Source organism: Nesoenas mayeri (assembly GCF_963082525.1).
Source record: "Nesoenas mayeri genome assembly, chromosome: 2".
In the NCBI taxonomy this organism is placed as follows: Eukaryota; Metazoa; Chordata; class Aves; order Columbiformes; family Columbidae; genus Nesoenas; species Nesoenas mayeri.
The window spans coordinates 56330213-56355377 of NC_137543.1; the positions used below are offsets into that span (position 1 = coordinate 56330213).

The 25165-nt window shown below is 41.8% G+C and overlaps 2 protein-coding genes across 3 annotated transcripts in view; one reads left to right on the forward strand and one right to left on the reverse strand.

The window, feature by feature from the left end:
• Positions 1 to 8862, forward strand: part of GNAL (G protein subunit alpha L) — a gene marked incomplete at both ends in the record, with an annotated part of 191427 nt that extends 182565 nt beyond the window's left edge. For both annotated transcript variants that reach the window (XM_080339408.1, XM_080339409.1), the window contains 3 exons: positions 1520 to 1650; positions 3710 to 3777; positions 8716 to 8862. In XM_080339408.1, coding sequence (XP_080195534.1) covers positions 1520 to 1650; positions 3710 to 3777; positions 8716 to 8862 — 346 coding nt within the window. The remainder of the gene's footprint in view (positions 1 to 1519; positions 1651 to 3709; positions 3778 to 8715) is intronic.
• A 2063-nt stretch (positions 8863 to 10925) lies between these two features.
• On the reverse strand, positions 10926 to 23348 carry MPPE1 (metallophosphoesterase 1). The gene is made up of 10 exons (XM_080339705.1): positions 22155 to 23348; positions 20024 to 20375; positions 19118 to 19226; positions 18693 to 18796; positions 18037 to 18117; positions 16000 to 16108; positions 15055 to 15126; positions 14821 to 14943; positions 13910 to 14050; positions 10926 to 12470 (listed from the first exon to the last, which is right to left on the reverse strand). The coding sequence occupies exons 2-10, from the start codon at positions 20266 to 20268 to the stop codon at positions 12288 to 12290; spliced, it is 1167 nt and encodes a 388-aa protein (XP_080195831.1). The 5' UTR covers positions 20269 to 20375; positions 22155 to 23348; the 3' UTR covers positions 10926 to 12287.
• Between the last annotated feature and the right edge of the window lie 1817 nt (positions 23349 to 25165).

The following is a 25165-nucleotide window of genomic DNA, read 5'->3' on the forward strand; positions in this document are numbered from 1 at the left end:
TCCTTACAAGACAGGACTCCCCTTACGGAATGCTCAGGTTGCTTGTTTGGCCTAGAGAAGAGAAGGCTCCAAGGAGACCTTATTGCAGCCTTCCAGTACTTAAAAGGGGCCTATAAGAAAGATGAGCACAGACTTTTTAGCAGGACCTGTTATGACAGGACAAGGGGTAATGCTTTTAAACTAGAAGAGAGGAGATTCAGGCTAGACATGAGGAAGACATTTGTTTTCAATGTGGATGGTGAAACACTGTCCCAGGTTGCCCAGAGAGGTGGTAGATGCACCATCCCTGGAGACATTCCAGGCCAACCTGATCTAGTTGAAGATGTCCCTGCTCATGGCAGGGGGGTTGGACTAGATGTCCCTTCCAACCCAAACTAGTCTGTGATTCTATGATTCAGAAAATGTCCAGGTAGGGAGAGGTCACAGGGTGCCCCCGCAGTGGTGGTCGTGGTAGGGACTGTGGCCTAGGTGTACAGGGCTGCTGCCAAAACAACACAGGGTATGGGGACAACTTGGGAAGGACAAGCTCCCTGTGCCAGCTGCCACCAAGGAAGCAGGAGAGGCCCCTTCCTGGCATCATGGTGCTGCTTGGCCAAGAACATCCTCCAGGTTACATTTGATCTCCTGGAACACAGCGGCAGAGGCAGCGGCTGTCGGCATTGCCATTGATTCACCGGCTGGTGCTGTGCTCGATACCCATGTGGGCAGCCGCTCTCATAAGACCTGTCTCCGATAGCACACAGTTTCTCTGCCTGTGGGATGATATTTCAGATCGTAACTGCTGTTAAATTGCAGTTCTGTCATAGTGCATGTAAGTTGTAGATATGTAACCAAATTGCAATCTGAGTGTGTTCCTAATAGAGAATAAGTACAAACAATACACAAAGTAATGAAGTTTCCAGCACATACCTATCAGGATGCTCTGAGGTGATTGAAGGAAGAGTGAGAAAAAACATTAAGTGCAAGTCCCCAAAGGCACATGATCTCAGTGGTAGCTAGGTACTAATTGGGGAAAAAGAGAGATTATTTTCTTTTGATTCATCAAGTGTCATACAGGCCACCTTCAAAGACGAGCTGTGTGTGTCGATGAACTATTAATTAAGACAGAGCAGTCTGAGGGGAAAGCAGCTTTCCAGTCTTTTTCTCTTGCTTCAGCAAAACTAAAGTAGACAGTAATCTCTGGTTTCGGACTATGGTACTTTTAGGAAATGTCATAATTTTCCCAACTCAATATCAAAAGGATAATTTAGAAAGCAATATTTAAAAACTTCTCCCTTCAGAAATATCTACTGTAGTTTTTATAAATGTTTTTACAGATCCTGTAAATATACCCACCAGCACAGATGCAACCCAATCAAAGCTAATTTAGATCATCTTTTTTTTTTTCTGTTGAAGCATGTTCAACACTACTTCACTCTCTGTCCATGCAGAGATAGCCAGTGAATTTTCTGTTTAAGTGATATGTTTTCCCTGATGAACGTGTCAAAGATAACACAAACATTTGGTTTGTTTTCGACAGGTGGTTACGGACCATTTCTATCATTTTGTTCTTGAATAAACAGGACATGCTGGCTGAAAAAGTCTTGGCAGGGAAATCAAAAATTGAAGATTACTTTCCCGAATATGCGCATTACACTGTACCTGAGGATGGTAAGGTTTCTCACCACGCAGGGACTGAGCCCACTGGCATCTCTGTGCCTCTCTCTGTCTCTCTCTATCGCACACACACAAATTCACAGTCATGCACTGTTCCTTAGCACGAGCTGTTGGTCAGGTGAGGAGCAGGTAGCTCAGAGGTGTCCCAGCGTGGGCAGGGTCTGAAGGGGCTCTAGCTGCTGTGGGGGTGCAGGGGGACTGGGGGGGACTGACTGCAGAGCCCCTGCCTTCTTCTGCTTTGGAGCAACTCAACAGTCCCAGGGAAGCAAAGCTGCTGGGGCAGGTTTGTCCCCTGCCAGTTGCTTCTGCCTATGCATTCCACGATGCTGAACTTCATTAGGGATTTGTTAGACTTACTTTGCAGCCGTCCTGCATCCTCCAACGCTGTAAACTTCAGCCTTTGCAAACACAGGTGGGAAACCCAGCAGACCAGCAAGGGAACTTGAGTGGAGGAAAACCACATAAAGTACAAAGAGAGCTGTGACGACAGAGCATGGCTTTAGTTTCTTATCGTTTCAAGAAGCACAATAATTCCTGCACTGCATTAAAGTGTTGCATAAGTAAACTCTGGCACTATGCCAGTTTTATACCAGGCAGAAGGGCTTCCAAATATCTCAGGTGTGTGTCTAGTGAAAGTGGTAAAATTTCCACTTTCTGACCACTCGCCTCTGCCATACCCAAGTGATGGCCCTGGCGTGGTGCTTGCAGCCACCTGTCAGAAAAGGCTTTTGTTCTCCGCTGGCCATAAACAGCAGCCAAGGTTATAAAAGTGAAGATGGTAATAAGCTATTTTCAGCTGTCACTCAGACCTGGAATTTCACGAGTGCCACACTGAGTTTCGAGTGGAGGGGATAAATGAACTGTCCTAAAACCTGAGGTAGTCTAGCTCTGGTTTTACAGTGCTAAGGGCTTTCAGAAGAAATCTTGGGTTGCCATCAACAGATTTCCCTCTCCCAAACATACACCAGATACGCCAAGTTTGCGTAAATTTTCAACATTTTTTTTTGTAGTAGGCCAGTTGTCAGAATAAAGTAGCTTTTGGTGTTTCTCTGTGGGATTTCACAGCAGATATCCAGAGTGATCTAGAATACTGACACATGAAACAGCTCTTTATTTTGAAACTGTAGTTGTTCATTTATTCTGTAATTTCAGCTGACATTATTTAAGGACAGCAGCACTGAACTCCCAAAATGCTGCTGATTGTGCTGCTGTCCTATGTTTACCCCTAGTGCTGTACATAAGAGTAAAAAATATGTTTCCATGTTCTGATAAATTCTGCTCTTTTCCACATTGCATTTATAATCTTCTGATTTGGTATGTTAGATGAGGAGAAATCACATTGAAAGGATATGAATAGGTTATCTCTTCACTGTATTAGTTTTTTACACTTACAGTAAATATAGTTGTTACGTGGCCTAGGTAGAGATCACTTCATCTGCTGATGAACAGTACTGACCAGTGAGTCTCCGGCTCAACAGGAATTTGATCTAAGGCCCCTCGATGGGCAGTATATTTAAGTATTCTGCTGACTTGAGGCCTGATAATAATATATATATACACATACATATAAAGACCTTTTGATGCCATCATTTTTTTTCAAGTATAATCTTGGACTAACCATTTAAAAACCCAAATTCCTGCCTGCGGAAGTTTCATTCAAGAGATGCTGTTGTGCTGCAGAAACCGAACAGCTCTGCTGCTTTTTCTAGTCATATTTTCTGATAAAAGTTAAACCCTAACTCCCACTTGTTTTATATCTGTGTGAACAAACTTGTGAATGTGATTTAGCCTCTTCATGGTATGACCAATGACATTGTTGCAATGATTTCAGCAATTTTCAGGTCCATAAATGATGTTAAAGACATGGAAGTTCATTTCTGACTTTACAGTACCTTTCTATCTTAGAATTACCTATTGGGAATCTACTGTGGATATTTAGTATTTTAATTGCTGTATCAAAGAACTACTTCTTCCTTGTTCGGTCTTTTGCTATGCTAAGTGGGTGATTGTTTGCTTTTCATTTTTCTGATGGCATTTATTTTTAATTGAACAGCAACACCAGATGCAGGAGAAGACCCAAAAGTCACAAGAGCCAAGTTCTTCATCCGGGATGAGTTTTTAGTGAGTAATTTTGATCTTACGTGATTCTGTCATAGGAAATACTGGCAGATGGCATATCTTATTTTTAGGGAAAACTCATGGATTTTTGCAGAAAGCTAGAAAGAGAGGAGAACATCTGACAATTCCCTAATTTTCTTCAGCCACCCATCTTGCACAACCTTCCCCACCGCGTGCATGTTTTTGTGCTCCCTGCACAGTGGGGCAATGCCAGGCACTATTTCCATTCCTGATTAGCTGTGTTTTCTGTGGTTGTCTACCAATAAGATACTACTGGCTGTTGCCTTGAATGTTTGTTTTGTATATCAGTCCAGTCCGTGTTTAAGTAAATAGGTGCATTTTTTTATCTTGCATTCCTCCAAGGGCTTTGGCCGTGGTCAGCTGGCAAGAGGGAGTGAACAAAAAAGCAGATTTGTCCTTAAGTAAGATTTGTTGCAGCAGTTAAGAGGTTTGCCGCACCCTAGGGCTGAAGTCATGGCCCTTCTGAGGAAGCATAAGAAAGTTTCCTTGTCTTGTTGGAGTTATTCTTGTAATTAAGGTTTCCTCCAAAGTGCGGAGCAGTAACAGAGACCAGAAGCAAAGCTCAGTGCTCTCTACATCTGGCAGAAACTGTCTGGGGGTGTTTGAGAGAACAAGTTCAATAGTTACAATTAAGAATTTTAAAGTCATTCCGCATTTACGAGTATTGTTAGGATTTACAGCTGCTGATGCAACAAGGAAGAAAGAAGCAATTAACTGTATTCACACTTCAGGGATTTCCATTCACCACCTTAACCTTCCAGCTTACGAGGAAAAATGTCAGCTTGCACGGTGTTAGCATAAGAGTTACCAAAAAAGGCCTGCTCCAAGCCAAATCTCTCTTGCAGTAATGCTGAAATGCTATGAAGCAGATGAAGGTGTCCAATTTGGAAGGAAGGTCCAAGAGAACCAAATTATGGGGAAACTAGGGTGAAACTCCCCACCTTTATCTATTTTCATTATTTAAAAACAAACAAACAAACCCCTAAACTCAGGGGTGAGGTCCTTACCTGCTGTGACTCACTGGTGTTATATAAAGTGGCCACAAATGAAGCAGGTAGGTGCAACCAGAGAAGAAACCACAATGTGGCTACACAGGCCCTTTGCCACAGGGAGAAGCCTTAGGGGTGGGGACAGCACCCACCAGCTGCTGGGCTGTCCCTGCGGCTTGGGTATGGAGCTGAAACAGCTTTCCCTGATCTCCCCACAATCGCCACAGGCCTGGCAGAACTGTGCCCATGCGAACCTCAGGAGGTTCAACAAGGCCAGGTGCAAAGTCCTGCACCTGCATTGGGCCAACCCCCAACGGCAGGGCCTATTGCAGTAGGACAAGGGGTAATGGTTTTAAACGAAAGGAGGGGACATTCAGGTTAGACATGAGGAAGAAATTTTTTACAGTGAGGGTGGTGAAACACTGTCCCAGGTTGCCCAGAGAGGTGGTAGATGCCCCATCCCTGGAGACATACAAGGCCAGGCTGGATGGCGCTCTGAGCAACCTGATCTAGTTGAAGATGTCCCTGCTCATTGCAGGGGGTTGGACTAGATGACCTTGGAAGGCCCCTTCCAACCCAAACTATTCTGTGATTCTATGATAAGCAAGTTTATGTGTCTGTTTCCTGGGTTTGTGCTTGGTTTTTCAGCGTAAACAAACAGGGGGACATACTCATTTGAACACTCACTTTCTTTTCAAACAGCCCAAAAGATTAAAGTCTCGCGAGCGATTTGTTTCTGCTCCCACAAATGGTCTGAACAATCTGCGTGTGCCCCAAGCAATGGAGGCCATCCACGGGCCCCACTGGGAGGGCAAGGGCTGCAAAGGACAAGTGGAAACAATATCTTCAGTTTTGTGAGGTCAGGCATGGAAGGCTGAGGTTTTGGAGAGGCGGAGACGAGGGAAATAGCTTACAGACTGGGGAAGGGTCCAATGTCCTTAGCCAGGTGCAAGGAAGAAAAGGTGTATATTTTCTACCTACAGCCTTCTTGGTTTTGTTTTATATGTTTCTTTCCAAGCCTCTTCATTTTTCACCTTTTCCTTGTTCCATTCTGTTATGTTTTCAGACACGATTCTGGTACTGGTACTGGCAAATTTAAAGCTTATGATTCTAAGAATATTAGAAGGAGGTTAAATATAAACACATTTCCAATAATAACTTGCTACACGGTAGTATACGAGTATTAGGAGGTCAAAATACATCAGCTCCTGATTTCAGGACCAGTGTGGGGACCTGTGGCTGCTGGTGACCAGGCTGGCAGGCCTGGTTGCTGGGTACCACTGGTTTTTAATGGGGGGAGCGGTGGGTGAGGGCTGGCAGGACGTATCTTGTAGGAAATCCTCTTTCCTTCTGCTGGGGCAAGTCCTTTCTCCTCTTGGGCTCTCCACGGAGGCACCATGCCCGTGTGCTCCTTGTTTAGCTCACCCCCCAGCACCATTTTGCTGTTTCGTCATCAGGGCTCTCCAGCTGCTGGTGTTCTGTTTTAATACATCCCCGGTGTATCAGTGACCCCTGTTAAAACAGTGGCACAGCCCCTCTGGTTCATCCTGGGGTTTAAAAACATCTGAATCTGGGAAGCGAAGTAGCTGCTGTTCAAACACACAGACCAGGCTTCCCCAAATCGTGCGTTTAGCTGAAAACTGTCGTGCTGATCCCCACAGTACAGGGATGTGGTATTAAGTAATCACGCTTGTGTTAATGTTCTTTCGTCGCTGTCCCAAGGGATATTTCTTTTTTCTTCTCTGAACTGGTGCTAAGTAACGCACTACTGTTCAAAATGAGTTTTGAGTAGCATTGAAAATAGTGTGTTTATCTTAAAATGAGAGAACTGTAGCGCTGTCAGGGGATCAAAAAAAAAAACCCACCAAACAAAAACCTAACATTTTGAAAATACATTTTTTGTTATGCTTTATATGGAACTGGGTGTCACCAGAACATTGTGAGCAGCTTACTGCTGTAGATATTAGTGGAATCAGTGCGTGATAAACAAGTGAACACTTAGTGAAAGAACACCTTTTTTTTTTACCAAAACACAAGAAAAAGATTGAACAGTGAGTCGGTAGGGTGGTCTCTCCTTGCTGCATTATAGCACTGTTTTATAGAACAGATCTGCAGAAAAAAGCAAAAGTAAAGCGGCTATTGTATCCAAAACAGAAACACCACTGTATATTTTTTTTACTGTTTTAAATTAGTATCATCTTTAATGTCCACGCACAGACCTGTCCTTTCAGCCTTTGGGTTCCTAAGGGTCTGATTTCCCCCAGACTTTGCAAGACAACAAAGGTCTCCCCAAACCCTTCTGGGAGATTTTGCAGGTAGACAATACAATCTATATTTTATCTGAGTTTCAGCATCTTTCCTCCGCTGCAGTAATTTGTAAAACTTTTTCTTTTTACCTCATTATTGCTTTGTGTAGTTTGTGCTTCAGATGTGGTCCGAACAACTTAATCAACAATTGAGTATGTTATTAAATCAATATTTTTCATCAGGGTATAAGCCTTGAACTAGGCATTCACTGTAGCTTAGTAAGCAGAAAATAATTGTTAGCATGCACATGGAATGTCCCCTGTTTAATTAGTGTTGAATATCTAATGTTAACTAAATTATCTGCGAAAGTCTGCAGTTTCTTATTGATCTAATTCCATAAATCACAGCTTGTAAATGTCTATAGTTTTGCATAGCTGTACCTGCAGGTAAGTCGTATATGTAAAATAATTTGCTATGTTAAAAATAAATAGTGTGGCCAGAGGGAGAGAAAACATTGTATTTTGTTGTTTAGCCACCATAATTTGTAATAAAATTCGGAAAATACTTATAAAAATTATTACCCAAGAACTGACCTTCTGATTTCATGACGTTCCACGTACATCTATCCTTCAAGATAATGATCTAGAATGGTTTTGTATTTATCAGTCCTACAATAATACAGAACAAAATTGAGTTGTTGGGTTTTTTTATATATATATATATTTATTTTTTTTATTTATTTTTTTTTTTTTAATCTTGGGGAATTTTTAAGATAACCACAGGTGAAGTGATGCTGGAGCTCAAGTTAGCAACCTAAAAAGTTGTGGAGTAGCCTCATGTGGCCTGATGTTTGCAGGATTTGTGCGTATGTTATTATTCCGTGGGAACCCGTCCACTCTAGTGATAATTCCACTGTGTTCTGGTCTCAGTGGAAATAGCAAGCCCTTGCCTGGCTGAGTGGCTGCACAGAGGACACTGGAGCAGCAGAGCCACTGGCTGCTGTTTCTCCGCCGCTGCCACCTGCGCAGCTGGGAGGTTTTCAGTTTTGTGTTGCTGACTCAAAACAAGAGTTCGACAATTTGCCACATGATGGCACCAAAAAAGAAGAAGAAGAAAAAAACGTATGCTGGGAGGGATGTGCGGCAGGCTGCAGCACAGTCAGCAGCACCCGCCAGTGGCACAGGGATGTGCAGACGATGTAGTAACTCGTGCACATGGTGTCAGTGGCTCTGACAACATAGTAATGTATGGACCTCATAATATTTCCCTTTGTGTTTTCCTTTTAAATTTGAGAAGAAACTTCTCAGTGAGGGTGCCAGAGCACTGGAACAGGCTGCCCAGGGGGGTTGTGGAGTCTCCTTCTCTGGAGACATTCAAAACCCGCCTGGACACCTTTCTGTGTAACCTCATCTAGGTGTTCCTGCTCCGGCAGGGGCATTGGACTGGATGATCTTTTGAGGTCCCTTTCAATCCCTAACATTCTGTGATTCTGTGATCTTTGTTTCAAATCTGTGATTAGTGTTGGACCAGCCCACAGACCTTCCTTCTTTTTCTATTTATTTTTAACCATGTCTATACAAAATTTCCCATGTTTCTTGGTACTGTGTAGGTCCCTGAGAGGTGGAAGTTCCCACAGCAGGGCACCTGACCCTTTCTCTTTCTGTGTTTCTCCCTGTTTCCACAGAGGATAAGCACGGCGAGCGGGGACGGCAGGCATTACTGCTACCCACACTTTACGTGTGCAGTGGACACAGAAAATATCCGCCGGGTGTTCAACGACTGTCGGGACATCATTCAAAGGATGCACCTCCGCCAGTACGAACTCTTGTGAGGGGGATCACCGTGGAACCTGTGGTTTTAAAGTCTTTGCTCCTTACTCTTTCTCTTGATACTACCCCACACAGGGTGGAGGAATATACTATAGAAATGTCAGTCTCTTCACTTGGTTTACTTTAATTATTTAACCTTAAAGCTGAAAGTTTGGGTTGTTTTTTTGTTTTCCTTCATGCTTTTTGGGACTATTTCTGTGCTTTATTTTGACATGCCACTTCTTCGTCATTCCACTAAGCCCTTCGGCTACCTCTGTTCCCTTAGGTTTTGTGTTTTTTAAACTGAACGCGACCCGCTAAATATTTTTTCCAGCAGGTAAGCGTCAGTTCAAACTGGTATGTCAGCTGGATGACACTAAAGTCATGCCTGTCCCTCTGTGTGGGTTTCCTTTTTATCATGACATTGAAGAGTACTTGATGGGTGAGGAAAAAAAAAAGATTAATGCACTTTGTATCAGGTTATTAAATACTGTTGAGGAAGTAGACACACAATGTAGCAGCACCACAATATTTATTACTCTGTCACAGTTTTTAGCATTTCTGAGTTGCAGGTCCGCTGATGAAGTGACCTCCTCTTTTAAGCCGTTCCTGGCACAGGAAGTAGAGTAGATAATGAGAGGAATAGTGAAGACAAAGCAATTTATTTCTGGGGTTTTGGAGCGAAGTGTCTCTGCACACCTCAGGCATTTGAATTACAGCTACTTTTCAGCCTGTTGCATCTGGGCAGAAAATTTACCACCCTCACTTACGTTATTTGTGCTGTCCACAAATGATCCTTTTAGTTCTGATCATTCTTGGACAACAGTCCTCTCCCTATATATATATTTTTTTTTGTTTTACTGCTGGTTTATTATATTGTACAGACTGTAAAATGTAATATTATTTTGTACAACTTTATTGAAGAAAAATACTTGTAGAAGATCTTTGTGCCTTGATTATGGCTGTACCTGTAAAATGAGCTAAGATGTAAGTATGTTTTTGATTGCGCTGTACAGCTTGATGTCAACCTTACCTGCAGCAGTGACTGGAGGTAGGAACTTTATCTGTAGAGTTTAGGGGTTTTTTTCTGGTTTATATAAAAATGCTCTTTAGTATAAAAATTATAAATTATGCAAATTAACCACTTACCTTTCCAAGTAAGGTATTACAGTCACCGGATGTTGCAGCAAACATGCCTTTCTCTTTCGAAGTCTCAGCTTTAAAACATTGGAATTCATTCGAGTGTCCAAATTGCAACCTGGTGTTGTTTTAATGGGAACCAAGGATTTTGGTTTTTTTTCCTTTATATTTCGAAAATATGTTGGGTAATTCTTTGGTCATTCATAGAACTTCACAATTGCACAGACCAATTGTGAATGTGTAAAAGCACCATTATATAGAGCTCTTCAATCTTTGTACCAACAGCGGCTTTCATTGTGCAAGTAAATAGCGAGAAAGAAGAAAAAAAAAGGTGTATAAACCCTTGTGTCTGGCCTAAGAGAATTACAAGATGACATTTTTATTTCTCTTTTAATAAAGAGACACATTAGAAAATGGTTTTATTTTAAATATTGTAGAATCAAAATGTGTGAATATTTCTCAAACTTGAATAATTTATGCAAATGACATTCTCAAAACAAGTTGTGGTACAGTACAATATATAAAAAGCAAGAATTGCTGTAGCAATAAGGCATGTCCTTTTTAGTAACTATAACACTGCTTTATATTTTATACATAGGTGTTTTATGTCTGTGACTATATACTTTTCCTGTGTCCAAGATAACCTGTACAAATGTCTAAAATTACAGTTGCAATAACAGAAACCTAGAGAAGTGTTAGACTACATTACTTTATAGAGTGTTTGACCACACTTCGGACCATTCCCCCACTTCATTTTAAATTGAGGGAGATACTAAGAGCTAACACATTGCCCACACTGGCATATAAAGCTGCAGGTTTGATTCACTTTTTACTGTAAGCATTGTTATTAGTTACAGACCCCGATCTCTCAGATTTTTAAATTCAGGCTACAGCCAAATTCAGAACCTGTTTCTATTTGATGACAAACAAGCCCATTTTAGATACTGTTAATAAGACCATTTCCCCTTCTCAGAAATGCGAATACTTCGATATCTGTATGGTCAACGTAACTATCGGACGTTTCCCAGAAAGCGAAAGGCTGGGTGGAATAAGCTAGTACTAAACAAAATGCCCAAATACAAAGATTCTCTCACTTCCCATGCCAAAGAAAGTAGTAGAGCGAATACAAAGAGACGTCTTTTCTTTGAAAACAACCCCCCGCCCAGGAGTTTAGGTTGGAGCTCCCAGCCTGTGCAGGAATGTCAGCAGGAAAACTGGTCCTGGTGTGAAACAGCCCCTCTGGTTTTGCTGAGGCAGGTGGGGAGGAGCTGTAGGTTTGTCACCTCTTCCCTGGCACACAGCAGGACAAGACGCCGAGCTCACATTTTGTACGTTCTCCGTGCTGACATCCAGGCCGGGGACTCAGCCTCCCCACGGAGGAGCTCGTGCAGTTCAAAATGTGACTCTACAAGACGTGAACGGAACTTGGCGGCCCTGCCGGCATCTAAAGTAACGTGTGTTCCTGTCCCTGTCTGTCCGTAGCCTGAGGGCCAAGGTGTAGGATAATGTTACTGCAGCTGTATTTCACCTTCCTTCTTGCAGAAGATCGGCAACCGGAGGGCCCCTCACCACACAGATCTCTGGGATGCAACAGGGCCCTCTTTTTTTTTAAGCTCATCATAGCACATCTTTTTAAAAATAGCAGCTTGAGGTGTCACCCTAATTTTTTTTAGCAGGTTTCAAGCGTGTATCAGCAAACTGGATCCACAAGCTTCTTCCTGTTGTTGTCTGCTAGACAATAACTGCAAATCGTAGTCAGCTAACAATTTAATCCGTCAGGAACTGGAAGATTTCTTGTCCCAAACCACAGTCCCTTACATCTGACATCCTAAAAAGGTTACGGAAATCCGCATCTCTCAGTGCTGTTTGTAGTTTCTGCCTGACCCTAACAAAGAGAGTATGACATGAGAAGGGCCATGCAGCAATAAAACAGAGAAACCTTTCCAGTTTGCAGGACTGAGCCTCCACCAGGGGTAAGACACTAGTGCAGAGAAGTGATGAGGCTATAGGATTTACATAATGTACAGTTACACTTTTAATATACATATTTGATACAAAAATTATAGCAGGAAAAGGACTCATTTGATTGTAGAATACAGTATTTTTGTACAGCATGAAACGTTCATTTCAGTTAATTATTTATCCTGTAGTAGTCATATCAGCTGTATAGGACTTCTATGGTATGTGTAAATGCAACCTGCCTTCAGACTAGCAATCAAATTAGGTCATTTGCTGGCATGAATATAGTCTGATGTTTGACTGTTCTCAGCTTTGGTATTTCAGTGACTGAATGCAGATGTCTGGCTCTTCATACTGCTTTATGCTTACTGATTAAACGCTGAGCAAAATAAAATGGTGGAGTGAGAAGCTGAAAACGAGCTAGTACCAGGATTACAAGCAGAGCACCTGCTGCCCAGTAGATAGTAAAGACTCTGCTCTCATACGGAAGGAAGCATTTTTGGAGGGAGAAGTCGGTTGGTGTTATGCTGCCTGGAAAAGAATGAAGACTGTCACTTTGCTGTTACAGTGGGTTCTGAATCAGGGTCAGAGTAAACACGGCGGTATGGGTGGGGGGGGGTGGGGGGGGGTTGGTGGCGAGGGTTGGGGGCCAGTTTCCCAGTACCAGTGCCTTCTCCAGGGGGCTGAAGAGTCCGTTCCTTGCGGTGCTGGGCACTAACTGGACTATTCACCAGGCCAACGTTAGCCCAGAGGCCAACCCTTCCCTCTGTTCCACCTAGCCTGAGCAGAGAGCTGGGCTCCTCATCCGATCTGCCTTCAAGAGAAGCCTGACTTTAGCTGCTGCAAATCCACCGGGGAGGAGCCTTCCCAGGCTAAAGTTAGGTGTTAGGAATGTGCCCCTTCCTCCCCGCAGACCCTCCTCCTACCCAGTACGTGCTGCAAAAACCGCGTTGGCTAAACCAAATTACGAACATGAACTATCAACAACAAAGAACTTCATTGGGTTTTGGCTCGACTTTGCAGTTTAAATTAAAGTTTACAAGGGACCGAGGCTGACTTAAACCAGTAGTGAAGATGATGCAACTTTAATTAGCCAACCTCTTGTTTTGCAGTGAAGACGCGCTGTCTGGTGTGCGCAGAGAGCATTTTTGTAGTATTTTGAAGGCAGCTACTCTCAGGAATATGGAATAAACAGAACCACTTTGGACAAAAAATGTTAACAGTTGCATAAAACTAATTTAAAAGTTTGGGGTTACCTGTGTATTAAGCGGCCTAAGCTCAGCAGTAAAAATAACATGAAGGATTTGCCCCCCAAGTCGCAGACTGCTCCGTAAACAGATTGTAGGTTTTGCTTCTTGCTCCAATTTCTAGGAGTTCTGTTTTATTTTTGAACTGGGGAACTAATTGATTTACCTCTAAGGATATATACTGAGCACTGGAACTGCCTGCGAGAGCATAACCAACACACTGTATCAAATGTGAATGGCAAAGGAGGTGGCAGACGGTTGGCCTGTGACAAACGTTTTCACTGTGTGAAGCGGTTCATGCACAAGTTGGAAAACCACGATCACCGTGCGAAAGAGTTTGAGGTGGATACGGTCTTGTTTTCATAGCTGGTAAATCAACCAAGCCAAACTACTCTTTCTACTGTTCAGTGCACAATACTGATTATTTTTACAAGTCAATAGTTTACAATGCACCCTCTTTATAAGAAAATGGTAGATGCTTGTACCCAGATACTAATTAGATCTTTAAGAGCATTGCTTTGTACCACACAGAACGTGTGGCTCCCACAGATGTACTTTATTATAAAGTGGATGCAGTGTACTGAGTGGGTTGGGTGGGTAGGCAATTTTTTTTAATTTTTTTTTGTTTTTACAGGTAGAATCAGTTTTAAAATATAGCTGACTGCCATGTTGATTTATTTATGAAAGTTATCTGACAAAAATAAAAAAAACAATTAAAACTTACCATGATGAAACTAGGATTGTTTCTATTCCTCCAACTGAATGACGGGACGCTGATTTCTGGAATTTTCCCTGCGTGTAGCACTTCACAAGCACTATGTGTGTGCCCACTGAGAATCAAACGGGGATGAAACCACCACATCAGCTAGAATACAAAATGGTAAAGCACAAAATTTAAGTCATAACTGAAAAAAATGCAGCTTAAGACCCTTCTTTTTTTTCTTCTGACAGAAAGACATTCTGAGAATTCCAATATTCTCACCAAGTGTTTTGTTGAACTCTGTTTTCCAATAAAACACCCATTGCTCTTATAATATTACTGATACCTGTTTGTCCCTCATCCCAAAAACTGGAACTCTTTTTTTGGCACTAAAGATGAGAAAACAAAGGCAGCAGCACGCTGTTCACATCACAAGGAGAAAAACCTTGGGTTTACTAAAGCAATGCTATTTTCTTGTCTAAGGGAGAACCTCGTACTGCCAATCTTGAGTGAAGACATTTATGCAGAAGGAAACAAATACCGCCCATTAGGTTTGCTGAGAATATTTCCTTACAGTAACTAATTCAGCAAAAGCAGCGCTTTCCAAGTGTTGGAACGTAGTGGCTTTCTGCTGGGTCTGTCAATAATTACACTGTACATGAAGCACAAAATGCCAAACGGGAGTTAGCAGCCCCGCAGCAGACAAGAGCTCTGGGACTTGCAGCCAGTACCTGGGAATCCCAGCAGAACTGAGGCCAGGACAGCGATGAGCCTCAAGGGAGCAGCTCTAACGAGCGGCCTCTCAAAGGCCTCATTAAAGCCGGAGCAGCTGCGCTCTGTTTGTCTCAGCTAACATTTCCACCATTTTTTAATCTAACCTTTCTGCTCGTGTCCCCCAGCCACCCACCAATAGTCAAATAATTAAGAAATCAAACCTTTTGTGATGCTTCTTGAGACAGCACATCATACTTCTCTTTAAAGGAGATGTTCTTCTCCTCTGGAGGAGCAGAATCTTCTCCGCTGCATTCAGCATCGCTGCTCCGATAGAGAGGGTAATGCTGGGAGACATTCAAAGCAAGGGTCAGTTGACAACAAGGCAGCCGTTCTGCAACAGTAATAAATACACTAAAAACATGTCAATGTGTTGCCTCACCCCACCCCCAACAGACCTGTAAAAGGATGGGTTCTGAGGCTGGAAGCTTTTCCACATCACTGCACTTTCTGTTGGAATGATTCGGTTTCTGTGAATAAAATCAATCCATACATTGTCTTCACCTCTGTGTACCTTAGGGGTGGGGAAGGGAAGTAAACAATAGCCACATTTTCAGGGGTTGGGGTTTTTGTTTGTGGTTTGGGTTTTTTTTTTGTGAAAAGCAGTATCAGCTCAGATGCAGAGTTCAAATACTGTCCACTGTATAAACTTTTAAGAGCCTCTACTGTGGATGGAAGGGGAAATGCTTTAATTCTCCCTTGCTGTACACACTGCAAATAAGGTTGCACTCTTCTTGAATGCAGAAAGCAACGGCCAAATCTCACTGCACCAACAAGGCGGAAGAGATTTAGGGCAGCCCAAGAGCGAGAGCAGTCAGACTCCAGCAATTTTTCCCTAGGAACTGGTTTCCTTGTTGACTGCCAGCCCAGTCAGTCCGCCCGTGAAAAAGAGAAGAGGAATGAAAGACAAGAAGCAAGGGTATTTGTTGAAAAAAATACTACAATTAAAACATTACTAGACTATCAAGACAGAACTCCAGCAGAATCAGAAAACTCAAAGAATAGGCTAGCCTGAAGGCTAGAAAATACAACAATGTGCATAAATATAAATGCAGGGATTATTATGTATCTTAAGTCACAAGGAGGGTTACAGAACTTCTGCCATTCCTTGGAAGGGAGGAAATGACACCCTCTGTTGGCAGCACTGACAAGGAAGTTAACACTGAGCAATGCAGTTAATAGTGAAGGAGAAATGGAAGATGCAGATGAGAAGAAAGATGATTTGCTAACAAGTTGCAAGATGAATTGGAAGCAGATTTTTTTTGCAGGAGACTCAGTTTATCAGTATTCCCATTGCAGCAGCCGAGTTGCCGGCTCTAATCACATCTTTGATAAACTCTTACCTGCTGGGAGCAATTCAGTTTGTGAGAAAGCGCCACAAGCTTTGCCTCTGCGGTACGGCAGAGAGCGCAGCCATCGCCCTCCATGGCCACGCTGTTCACCAGGACAAAGCTGGAACACAGCAGGGAAGGGAAAAGAGAAGGCAAGTGGGGAGGGCAGGAAAGCATCTGCTGTTCATGCACATATGCGGAAGAAACTTCATTTTATGAAATGCAACAGCTTCCGAAATCACGTGCTATAAATCCACTTTTGAATATCCATACTGTAGCGCAGTAGCTACTCCTACATTCATACAGTCCCGGAATTGCATTCAGCCCTTTAAGGCAATGCAAGGCTGATGTGGCCCTCGGTGAAAATGAGTTGGACACCCCTGCTGTAGCTGTTTCTCCACCTGCTACGCTGCTTTATAATCAGTTGTTAATTCAGTTGCACACTATGCTGGGTGCTGTGCTGCATGTTTACACGGCAAGATTTTTTTTTGTATTGTAAGAGATACTTAAGCAGCATTCTAGTGGAATGTTAGAAGCCCACTAAGCTGAATTCTAAGGGAAAGGTGAACTTGCTTCTCTCCCCACACAGATTTTAGATTTCAGAGACATCAGTTTAGACATTGATTCAACTAAAGAGCAAAAGCACACCCATCTGCCTGGCTGCCCTGAACAAACTTAATTTTGTACTTCGCAGTCTCTCACAGTGAGCACAGGATTTTATTTGTAACAGAGAAAGATTTCTCTGTAGATTTCAAATCAGCTTTGAAGTTCTGCCACAAGATTCATCCCTGCTTCGTCACTCCTTCAGGACTCAAGGAAGAGATATATTCCCAGTTCCATTCAATATTTAATGGACATAAGTGGCCTGAATGCCTCCACTTGAATCCTACTGATCAAAACCAAAAAAAAAGTAACTCCCTTTTCATCAAACTAAGCTGCTTTTTATACCAGTTTTGTTATAAAATAGTTTATCCAGGAATGTTTCATTAATAATGCAGCTCATTTTAGTTAATTAATATGATACTAGACATACCATCTGCAACTGGATGCAAGAATTCTGCTGTTCTGTTTTATTGAAGGGGATGTGGAGATATTCCTTAAAAACCATTTTTTAGAACACGTGAAATACATATCTAGAGGACTCCACATCTGCATCAATTAGCATTATACTGAGCATTCATGAGGCTGATAGATCTTCCTAAAAAAGACACACCATTTCTAGACCTGTCCAGAATATTTTTTTCAACATTTGCTTAATTAAATCAATCAGTATAAACTTCTAAAGTTTGGAATTTTACGACTCACGTGAGCAATTAGAACCCGATGGCGTGTCTGCCAAATGCAGAGTGGGAACGGGTCTTCCCTTCATATACCTGAAGTTTAAAGACAAACGCCTTTCTGCAAACCCATTATTGCTTTCCCTCACCAGATTCCTGTGTGGTATCTAGAAGTACCAAAAGGGCAGAGAACAGCGGCCACAGACACACAACTCTGAGCACAAGCTCTGGAACAAGGTCTCCTCTCAGCCAAATCCAGCCTGTGCGTTATTACCCCACCCTGTGGAAGAACTGTGGACAAGCAACTGTTATATCCCCAAATTCCGCAAACAAGAGTTAAGTTCTGCAGACTAAAAGAGGTATTAAAATTAATGAAACTCTTAAATTGTAAGCACAGAGGGAGGTTGTTTGTGTTTCTTTACTGAATCCTATTCCTCTGCTATGTTTACAGCCATGGGTCATTACCAGCTGCAAGGAAGTAAAAAGGCAAAATAGAGAATTTGATTCTGACTCCACAGTACTTTTCCATTTAAAAGGAAATGGTTGCAATTCACCTAGCTCGAAGTACATATCAAACTACAGGTTTGCAGAAAGTGTTTGGTGATTAACATCTCACAAACTAGATACAAAGTGGAAAAAAATAGGCTCTAAGTTAAGCATTTTTAGGCTATTTCATTAGAAATTCCATGTCCAGTTTTCAGTTTTCATCACTCAGGCCTGATAGCTCAGTAATCAGCACTCCAAACATGGGAAGAAAATTAAATATACTCACTTTATTCCTTTTCGAGTTATTAGCTTTCCTGAAGTAAAGTTGAAAACCTTTTCAAATCGATTTATCTTGTAAGCTGTCATCCTGTGGCACAGAGCAAAAATACAAGTGAGGTAAGAAACTGGCATTGCAAATCATCTACCAGTTGCTTTACAGGTTGTAGACCGTTCATCCATTACCTAGGTCACATATTCCATCAGCAAACTCACGGGGATGCGCAGACGCTCAGTGTGCTCTGTCCCAGTCACCCCAGTGCAAGCACAGCCGTCCTAGGGCCGTACAGCAGAGCGAGGGCACCTACACCTGGCTGTGCTGAGATAATGGAAAGGGACTGTGCTCGGACAAGAAGCCCAACACAAGGAAAAGCAGCTTCCAGACTGCTCTGCCAGTGCAGAAACCAGCTATGACAACTTCACTTGTGCTTGGAGAAGCACAAAAACAGCCTGGAAACTGTTCTAAAATGTATTTGTAGGGCACACTGTGCACAGATGGGTACCTTGTAAGATCTTGCTCTAAATTACAATGCCTTCTCATTTGGTTACAATCAAAAACTTTCTGTATAAACCCACAACAGGTCACTCAGACACAAAGCAGCTACTGTGCGTGCGCCGAGGTTTCGTTCCTGGCACTGGCATACTCCTTTCACGGACAAGACTTACTCATAGTGAAATCCAATGTCATGATTCCCAACTACAACCACGAGCTCAGTAGAAATCGGGTACTTAAACATTTTCCGAAATCTCCTGACATCATCTGCCCAAGCCTGCATGAAAAAAATTAATGGAGAAATTAATGCTGTTTAACAGTATCGAAGGGAACCACCTCCATATAATACAGAAGCACACAGTGAGATGTTTACATTTCCTAAGTTTTACATGAGGAGGGGAAAAGTTCCAAAATACTACCAAAAATTAAGGAGAATCACAACATTTCAACTCATATGTAAAACACTAGAAATTCTACCAGTAGGATATCTACGGCAATATTAAACAAAGCCTTGCATACCTAGTCTGCTTCCTTCTGCCATCCATTTCTCTCAAGAAATCCTCGTTTTTCTGAAACAAGAGAGCTGTTGATGTCATACCTGAGGTGAGCTCCATTTTCCTTCATCAAAGATGTCTCCCAGAATAAAAACAATATCTGGTTGCAGTAACCACACAGCAGTTTGGAACGATCTCTCCATTTGCCATTCCCTGAAACGAAAGCACATGTGTAGTCAGCACTGCCCAACTTCTGGGTCCTCAGCCCTGGATACACAAACACAGCCTGGCAGGAATGGGAAGATGGGTCCTACACACTGAGAGCACTAATATGAAATTCAAATTAAATACTTAGAATTCAAGCTTAAGTACAGCAGGTGCATCTTACCTGGTGGATAATTCCACAACAATACAATCATGGCAAGAAGTAATACCAGTTTGTTTATTTTTATTCATTACAATTCCATTAAACAGCAACTAATTAAAACAGTGAATTACTGCATGTTTTACTATGCTATCATTTCTGCAGCAAAAGTTTATAATGTTCATATCATGGTAGAATTAGTACTTCCTTTCAGCATTCTGCTTCTTTTGGACTAACAGCAACAACATGGCTATGTGCAGCAGCCACGGGATTGGATTATCTTTGTTTCCAAATGTGATTCTTCTACTACAGAGACAAACTTCTACCAGCTTCCCTACCTCTGCAATTAAAAGTATTAACTATTGGGACATGCAGTTACATGCTGGAAAAGACAATCTGACCCACCTAAAGCGCTCAGGCACCTCCATCACATACGAACAGAACATTCAAGCGTGCACCCCCCCAGTGAGTCCCATTCATCAACCTTTCAACATCGGTTTATTATCAAGCGCAGACCCGGGTATGCAAGTCAGAAGCAGCACGCTCGCTTCTTACAAGTGCCACAACATTAGTTTTAAACCTCTGTCCCATTAACTACTATTAAAAACTCTAAAACCAGGAGAGAGATTACCAAACAAATTATTACCTTCTTAGCTTATCCAGCCAGTGTCCTTTGATTTCACCAAGTAAGTGCGTATCAGCTAAAAACATGGCCTTTAGGACTGAAGTCGCTTTTTCACCCGCGGGAGCTCCAACTTCCACTTCTGGCCATTGACATTGAAAAATTACCACATAGTAAATCAAAAATTCACAAAATATTAACACGGAGCTGACAAAACACACAAGTTTGAGCAGGAAACAGAGTCTCTTCTTCAAAGGAAGGCTCAGCATTGCAGTACCAGCTTAAGTCTCTTTTCCAATGGCTCTGTTCTCTCTCGGGTAAAAGTGGTAGGAGCTACTCAGAGGACCACTCTGGGTTTCGTATCAGCACAACATCCCTGTGGAGAAAATACAAAATAAAAATTAATTAAGCCAGCATTCCCTGTGAAACACTACCATGTGAGGCCTACAGTGTTAGCTTCTCATCACTATGAAAGACTTGGAAATATGTAATTGACCTAAAAAGCAAAGTTGGTCTCCTTCAGGTATGCAGACGCCGTGCTGCTGAGAACAGAACTGCACTCCTCCCTCCCAGGACCAAGGCAACCAGCTTAAAGCAGCCAGGATCTTGGTGCGTGATGCTTTTTCTAAAACTATATATACAGCGAAAACACTGTGAATAGGGGGTCAAAAGCAGGTAGAGACAAAGCTTAGCTTGAACAGCAGAAAAAAGTCCATTAAGATCCATATCATCCTGGGCACTGCAATGGCACGTGCCACCACTTTCTGGCACAAGTCTCATAACACGACCACGCCAAATCAATGCAATTACCACATTTAATATGGCTTGTTATGATCTCCAAGAACCGAAAGCAATTTACTATCCCAGAACAAGTTTATTGGAGCTTTTTAGGAACACAGGCACAAGCACGTGACTAGTTAACTAGTGCCACTTCATTTCTAACAAGGGGAAACCAAAAAACATCTGAGCCTTGGAAACAGAAACTGCGCTGAAAAGAAACATGGGGAAATGATCCTAAATCGGTAAACTTACTGTATTTACTGATTTCTTCCACCTTGGATAGTTTGTAACCCAACCAGGGAACTTACCCCTTTTGAAACTACAATTTTATTTTATGTCATTTTAAAGGCTAATCCAAAACAAAAGTCTTCCCTCTGCTAAGCCAGTATTGTAACAGGGCTCACTCATTGTTTCACTTTTTTTACAGGCATCAAACAGAAACTCATTATTCCTGCTGTAAGGAGGAAATACCCGCATTTCTATGGTCCTGTTATTTCTACATCCTTGGCAAAAACACACACAAAAAAACAGTTTTGCTTTCTACAACAGAAAAATTCAGAGTACTGATACCCAGGCTGTTAGCAAACACACACTACAGTACCGGGTGACTTGCAGCCAGTGTTCATTTACACTGACTAAACCTGATTAGCACTACAAACAGTAGCATTTTTGTATATTTAGATCCTAAATATTAGGAACACCAGGACAAAATTACAGAACCACACAAAATTAGACTTGGATTACATTTTAGACTAATTACATTAATCTAATTACATCTTAGACTCTGTTACATGCACAACACAGAACAAAACTTAAATTGCTCCATCGCCCTATGTGCTGGCCCATTTGATTGATGTCTCAAAGAAATAAAAAGCTGATGTGGTTATTCCTATTTTTCCAATCAAAACCACTATTTGATAATAAGAGCGGCTACTGAGCCACTTATTTTCAAACATGACCTTCCCATATCATCACTACAAAGTACTTATTCAAGTACTGGGTACTAACCTAACCTCAAGACAAAGCACAAGTCTGCATCATGTAACATTTCTAATATGTATTATTTTATGCTAGCATGACTGATACTTAATTCTATCTAAACTTAGTTTCTCAGGAGAAAGCCACTGGCCAGATGTCACAGTTCCACAATACAGAAGAACTGATAAAGGTGGATCAACTTGTTTAACAGTAACCTCATCCACACCTTAACTAGTAATAAAAGTCAACAAGATCTTGTTTGTACAACTCGCAACAAGGCAAGATTAAAGCATAAATGTCTGTTCAATAGATACAGCAACAAGGACAAAAGTCAGATAAGTTCTTAACTGCAAGCACGTAAGTTCCTATGGCCTTATCCTGCACAAACTGCACCTACCTCAGAATCTGGAAGTAAACTTGGCAGTCCTAGACAGTCTCCTCTTCCCACAAAAACAGCACTGATTTGAACAGGAAATGCCAGTAAGTCATTTAACTTGCATTAGTATGTCAAAAAAGGAAAAAATAAAACACTCTATGATTCTTATTATTCACAACCTACACAAAGTTTAAAACAAATAAAACCTGTCATTTTGCTATCGATGTCTATACATTCCCTAGAAGGTTTTCATTACGTTATTTTTCACACAACAAATTTCTTTGGAAACTGTCCAAACAGCTACAGAGCTGCAGCAAGAAGCCAGTGCTACAGAATGGTGAAAAAAATTAAGAAGGAAGAAGAAGAAGAAAAGAAGAAGAAAAGAAAGAAAAAAGAGAAAGAAGAAAGAAAAAGATGAAAGAAGAAAAGAGAGAAAGAGAGAGAAAAAGAGAGAGAGAAAGAGAGAGAGAAAGAGAGAGAGAAAGAGAGAGAGAAAGAGAGAGAGAAAGAGAGAGAGAAAGAGAGAGAGAAAGAGAGAGAGAAAGAGAGAGAGAAAGAGAGAGAGAAAGAGAGAGAGAAAGAGAGAGAGAAAGAGAGAGAGAAAGAGAGAGAGACAAGAGAGAGAGAGAAAGAGAGAGAGACAAAGAGAGAGAGAGAAAGAGAGAGAGACAAAGAGAGAGAGAGAAGAAGAGAGAAAGGAGAGAGAGAAAGAGAGAAAGAAAGAGAGAAAGAGAGAAGAGAAGAGAAGAGAAGAGAAGAGAAGAGAAGAGAAGAAAGAAGAGAAGAAAGAAGAAAGAAAAAGGAAGAAAAGAAAGATCTTCAGAAGAAAAATGATCCAATCAAATGGGGTGGGAGAAGGAGGGGAAAAAAAAACACCACCTGCAATTAGTAGAAAAGAAAAATATCTTTCATGTATCCTCATGGCAAAACTGCCGTTTTCAAAAGTCACAAGCAGCAACTGACAATCAAAACCCCAGAGCCAGTCATCTCTACATACATCCCATCCCAGCGTTTCTGCTGCTGCTACTATTGTGGGAGTGGTGCCGCAGATGTGGAAGGTGCCAGAGGTCTCCCATCAGCACCCTACGTTTCCAGCTTCCCTGAGAGTGAAAGGAAAAATAAAACAGAAGAAAAAAATCACAGAAAGTCAGTGATGCAGGATGAGCTGACAGCTCCTCCCCAGCCTTTGCTTCCCAGCCTGCAGCGTTTGCACATCCCCACGCACCAAAGCACAAGCAGTTTAAAAGCTGGCACCCAGGCACACGCAGTCGTAATCCCAGCTCACATACGGGTACCCAAGGCCCGGAGACCCACGTCCTCTTGCATGTGATGGAAAGGTCAAAAATAATGCTGTCACACTGCAGAAGGGCTGCAAGATGGAGCTGTGGTTCAGTTCGTCACTGAACAACACACCGCTGCTGCTACTCCTTGCACATCTGATCATTAAGATGAGACTAGAAACTGGTTTTTCACCAGGGCTCAAGGACCTTGCTTATGAGAAAAGACTGAAGAATTTCTTGCTTTTTCTTATTCTAAATAGATGGGAGTGGCCTGATGCAAAAGTGATTTTCAGAAGCTCATCATAAAGGTGAGATCAATATTTTCACCATATTAATGATTTTCAGTTGTGTGGGCAGAGAACATTACAAAACTCTGGACTTCAGTAGCTGGAAAAGAGCAAAATTCTGCTAGTCACGACAATTCTGTATCCAGTCAACATACACATTTCTTTATGCAGGGGAAAAATAACCTTGAACTATTCCTCACCTACACGATGTAAGAACCATTCTGCACAACACTTAAAAATCAGCCTGTGGACAAGGACAATTACTGATTCGTTTAATAATGTCAAAGTTTAAACATGCTGGAAGTATATAACTTTATACCCCAGAAATGTGGGGCAGAAAAAAATCTCAAGTGACTAGTGCTCAAATAAAGAAACATTTGATGCTTTCCATCTCCAGTGTTAATGTTTATTTTGTTTACTAACAAATATTAGATACATTTTTGCACTTCAAATACTTCCATCATACATGCTATTCTTCCTATTTCCATCCGTCAAGTTTACTGGCAACACAAATTTGCAACCCTCCCCTTTTCCAGCTCTTTTCAGAACTTTATCCAGCTTTAATTTACAAATGAGCCAAGAGTGAAACAAGGAAAACCTGACACAACGGTCTGTAGCCAGAGCAGAAAGCAACTACTTCTGGAGCTTTAACCTCTCTTCTATGATTCTCTCTCTCACTATGTGAATATGTAATTCCGAACACCCCACATGCTTGGAGGCAAATTTATTTATTAATTTACAACTACACAAAATCGTCCTAACAAACAAAGTGGGATACATGAGCCCCAATCCTAGTCCTATCCCTAATGAGCATGCAAGTGTTTTTATGAAGCTAAAGAAGCTATATTAGCTTATAAATAAGTTTAGCATTTCTACCCTTGTGATAAAGGTTTCGCTCAGTTCTCCCACTGCGATGCCACAATGGTACAGATCAACAACTTCTTCCAGGGAAATGTATTTGTATAATGTAACTACGTTAAACTTTTGCAAAATGTCGTTACAAACAAGCTCAGGTTCAAATCTCACAAGGTTTCCCTTCTGCAAGGTGCACTCGCACACGGGAGCTGTCTCGCACCATTCCGAGCTCACGCTCTCTGAAGCAGCACCACATTTCTACCTTGTGAACTGGGACTCTGTGCACTCCAGTTTCCTTTCAGCACTTCAAATGCCAGAGCTCCTCAAATACCTCACTTTTCAATCAAATAAGAGCTGCTGATGAATTCTTGTTTTGCTACTGCAAGGCAGCTCTCCGACCCATCTTTCTGAATACACTCTTTTCAATTCTAAACCCTAAATCCTTCCTTCTCCTACAAATTCTAACTTATTATGGTGATTAAACAAACACTCCAAGCAGTGATTTAGCACTTTCAAGAAAATCCTCTGTAACAATTTAATGACATAATTAATTTCTGTCTGCACTGGCACATCGTTAAGGGCTGAAATTTGTAAAGGCTGCCCAATCTAC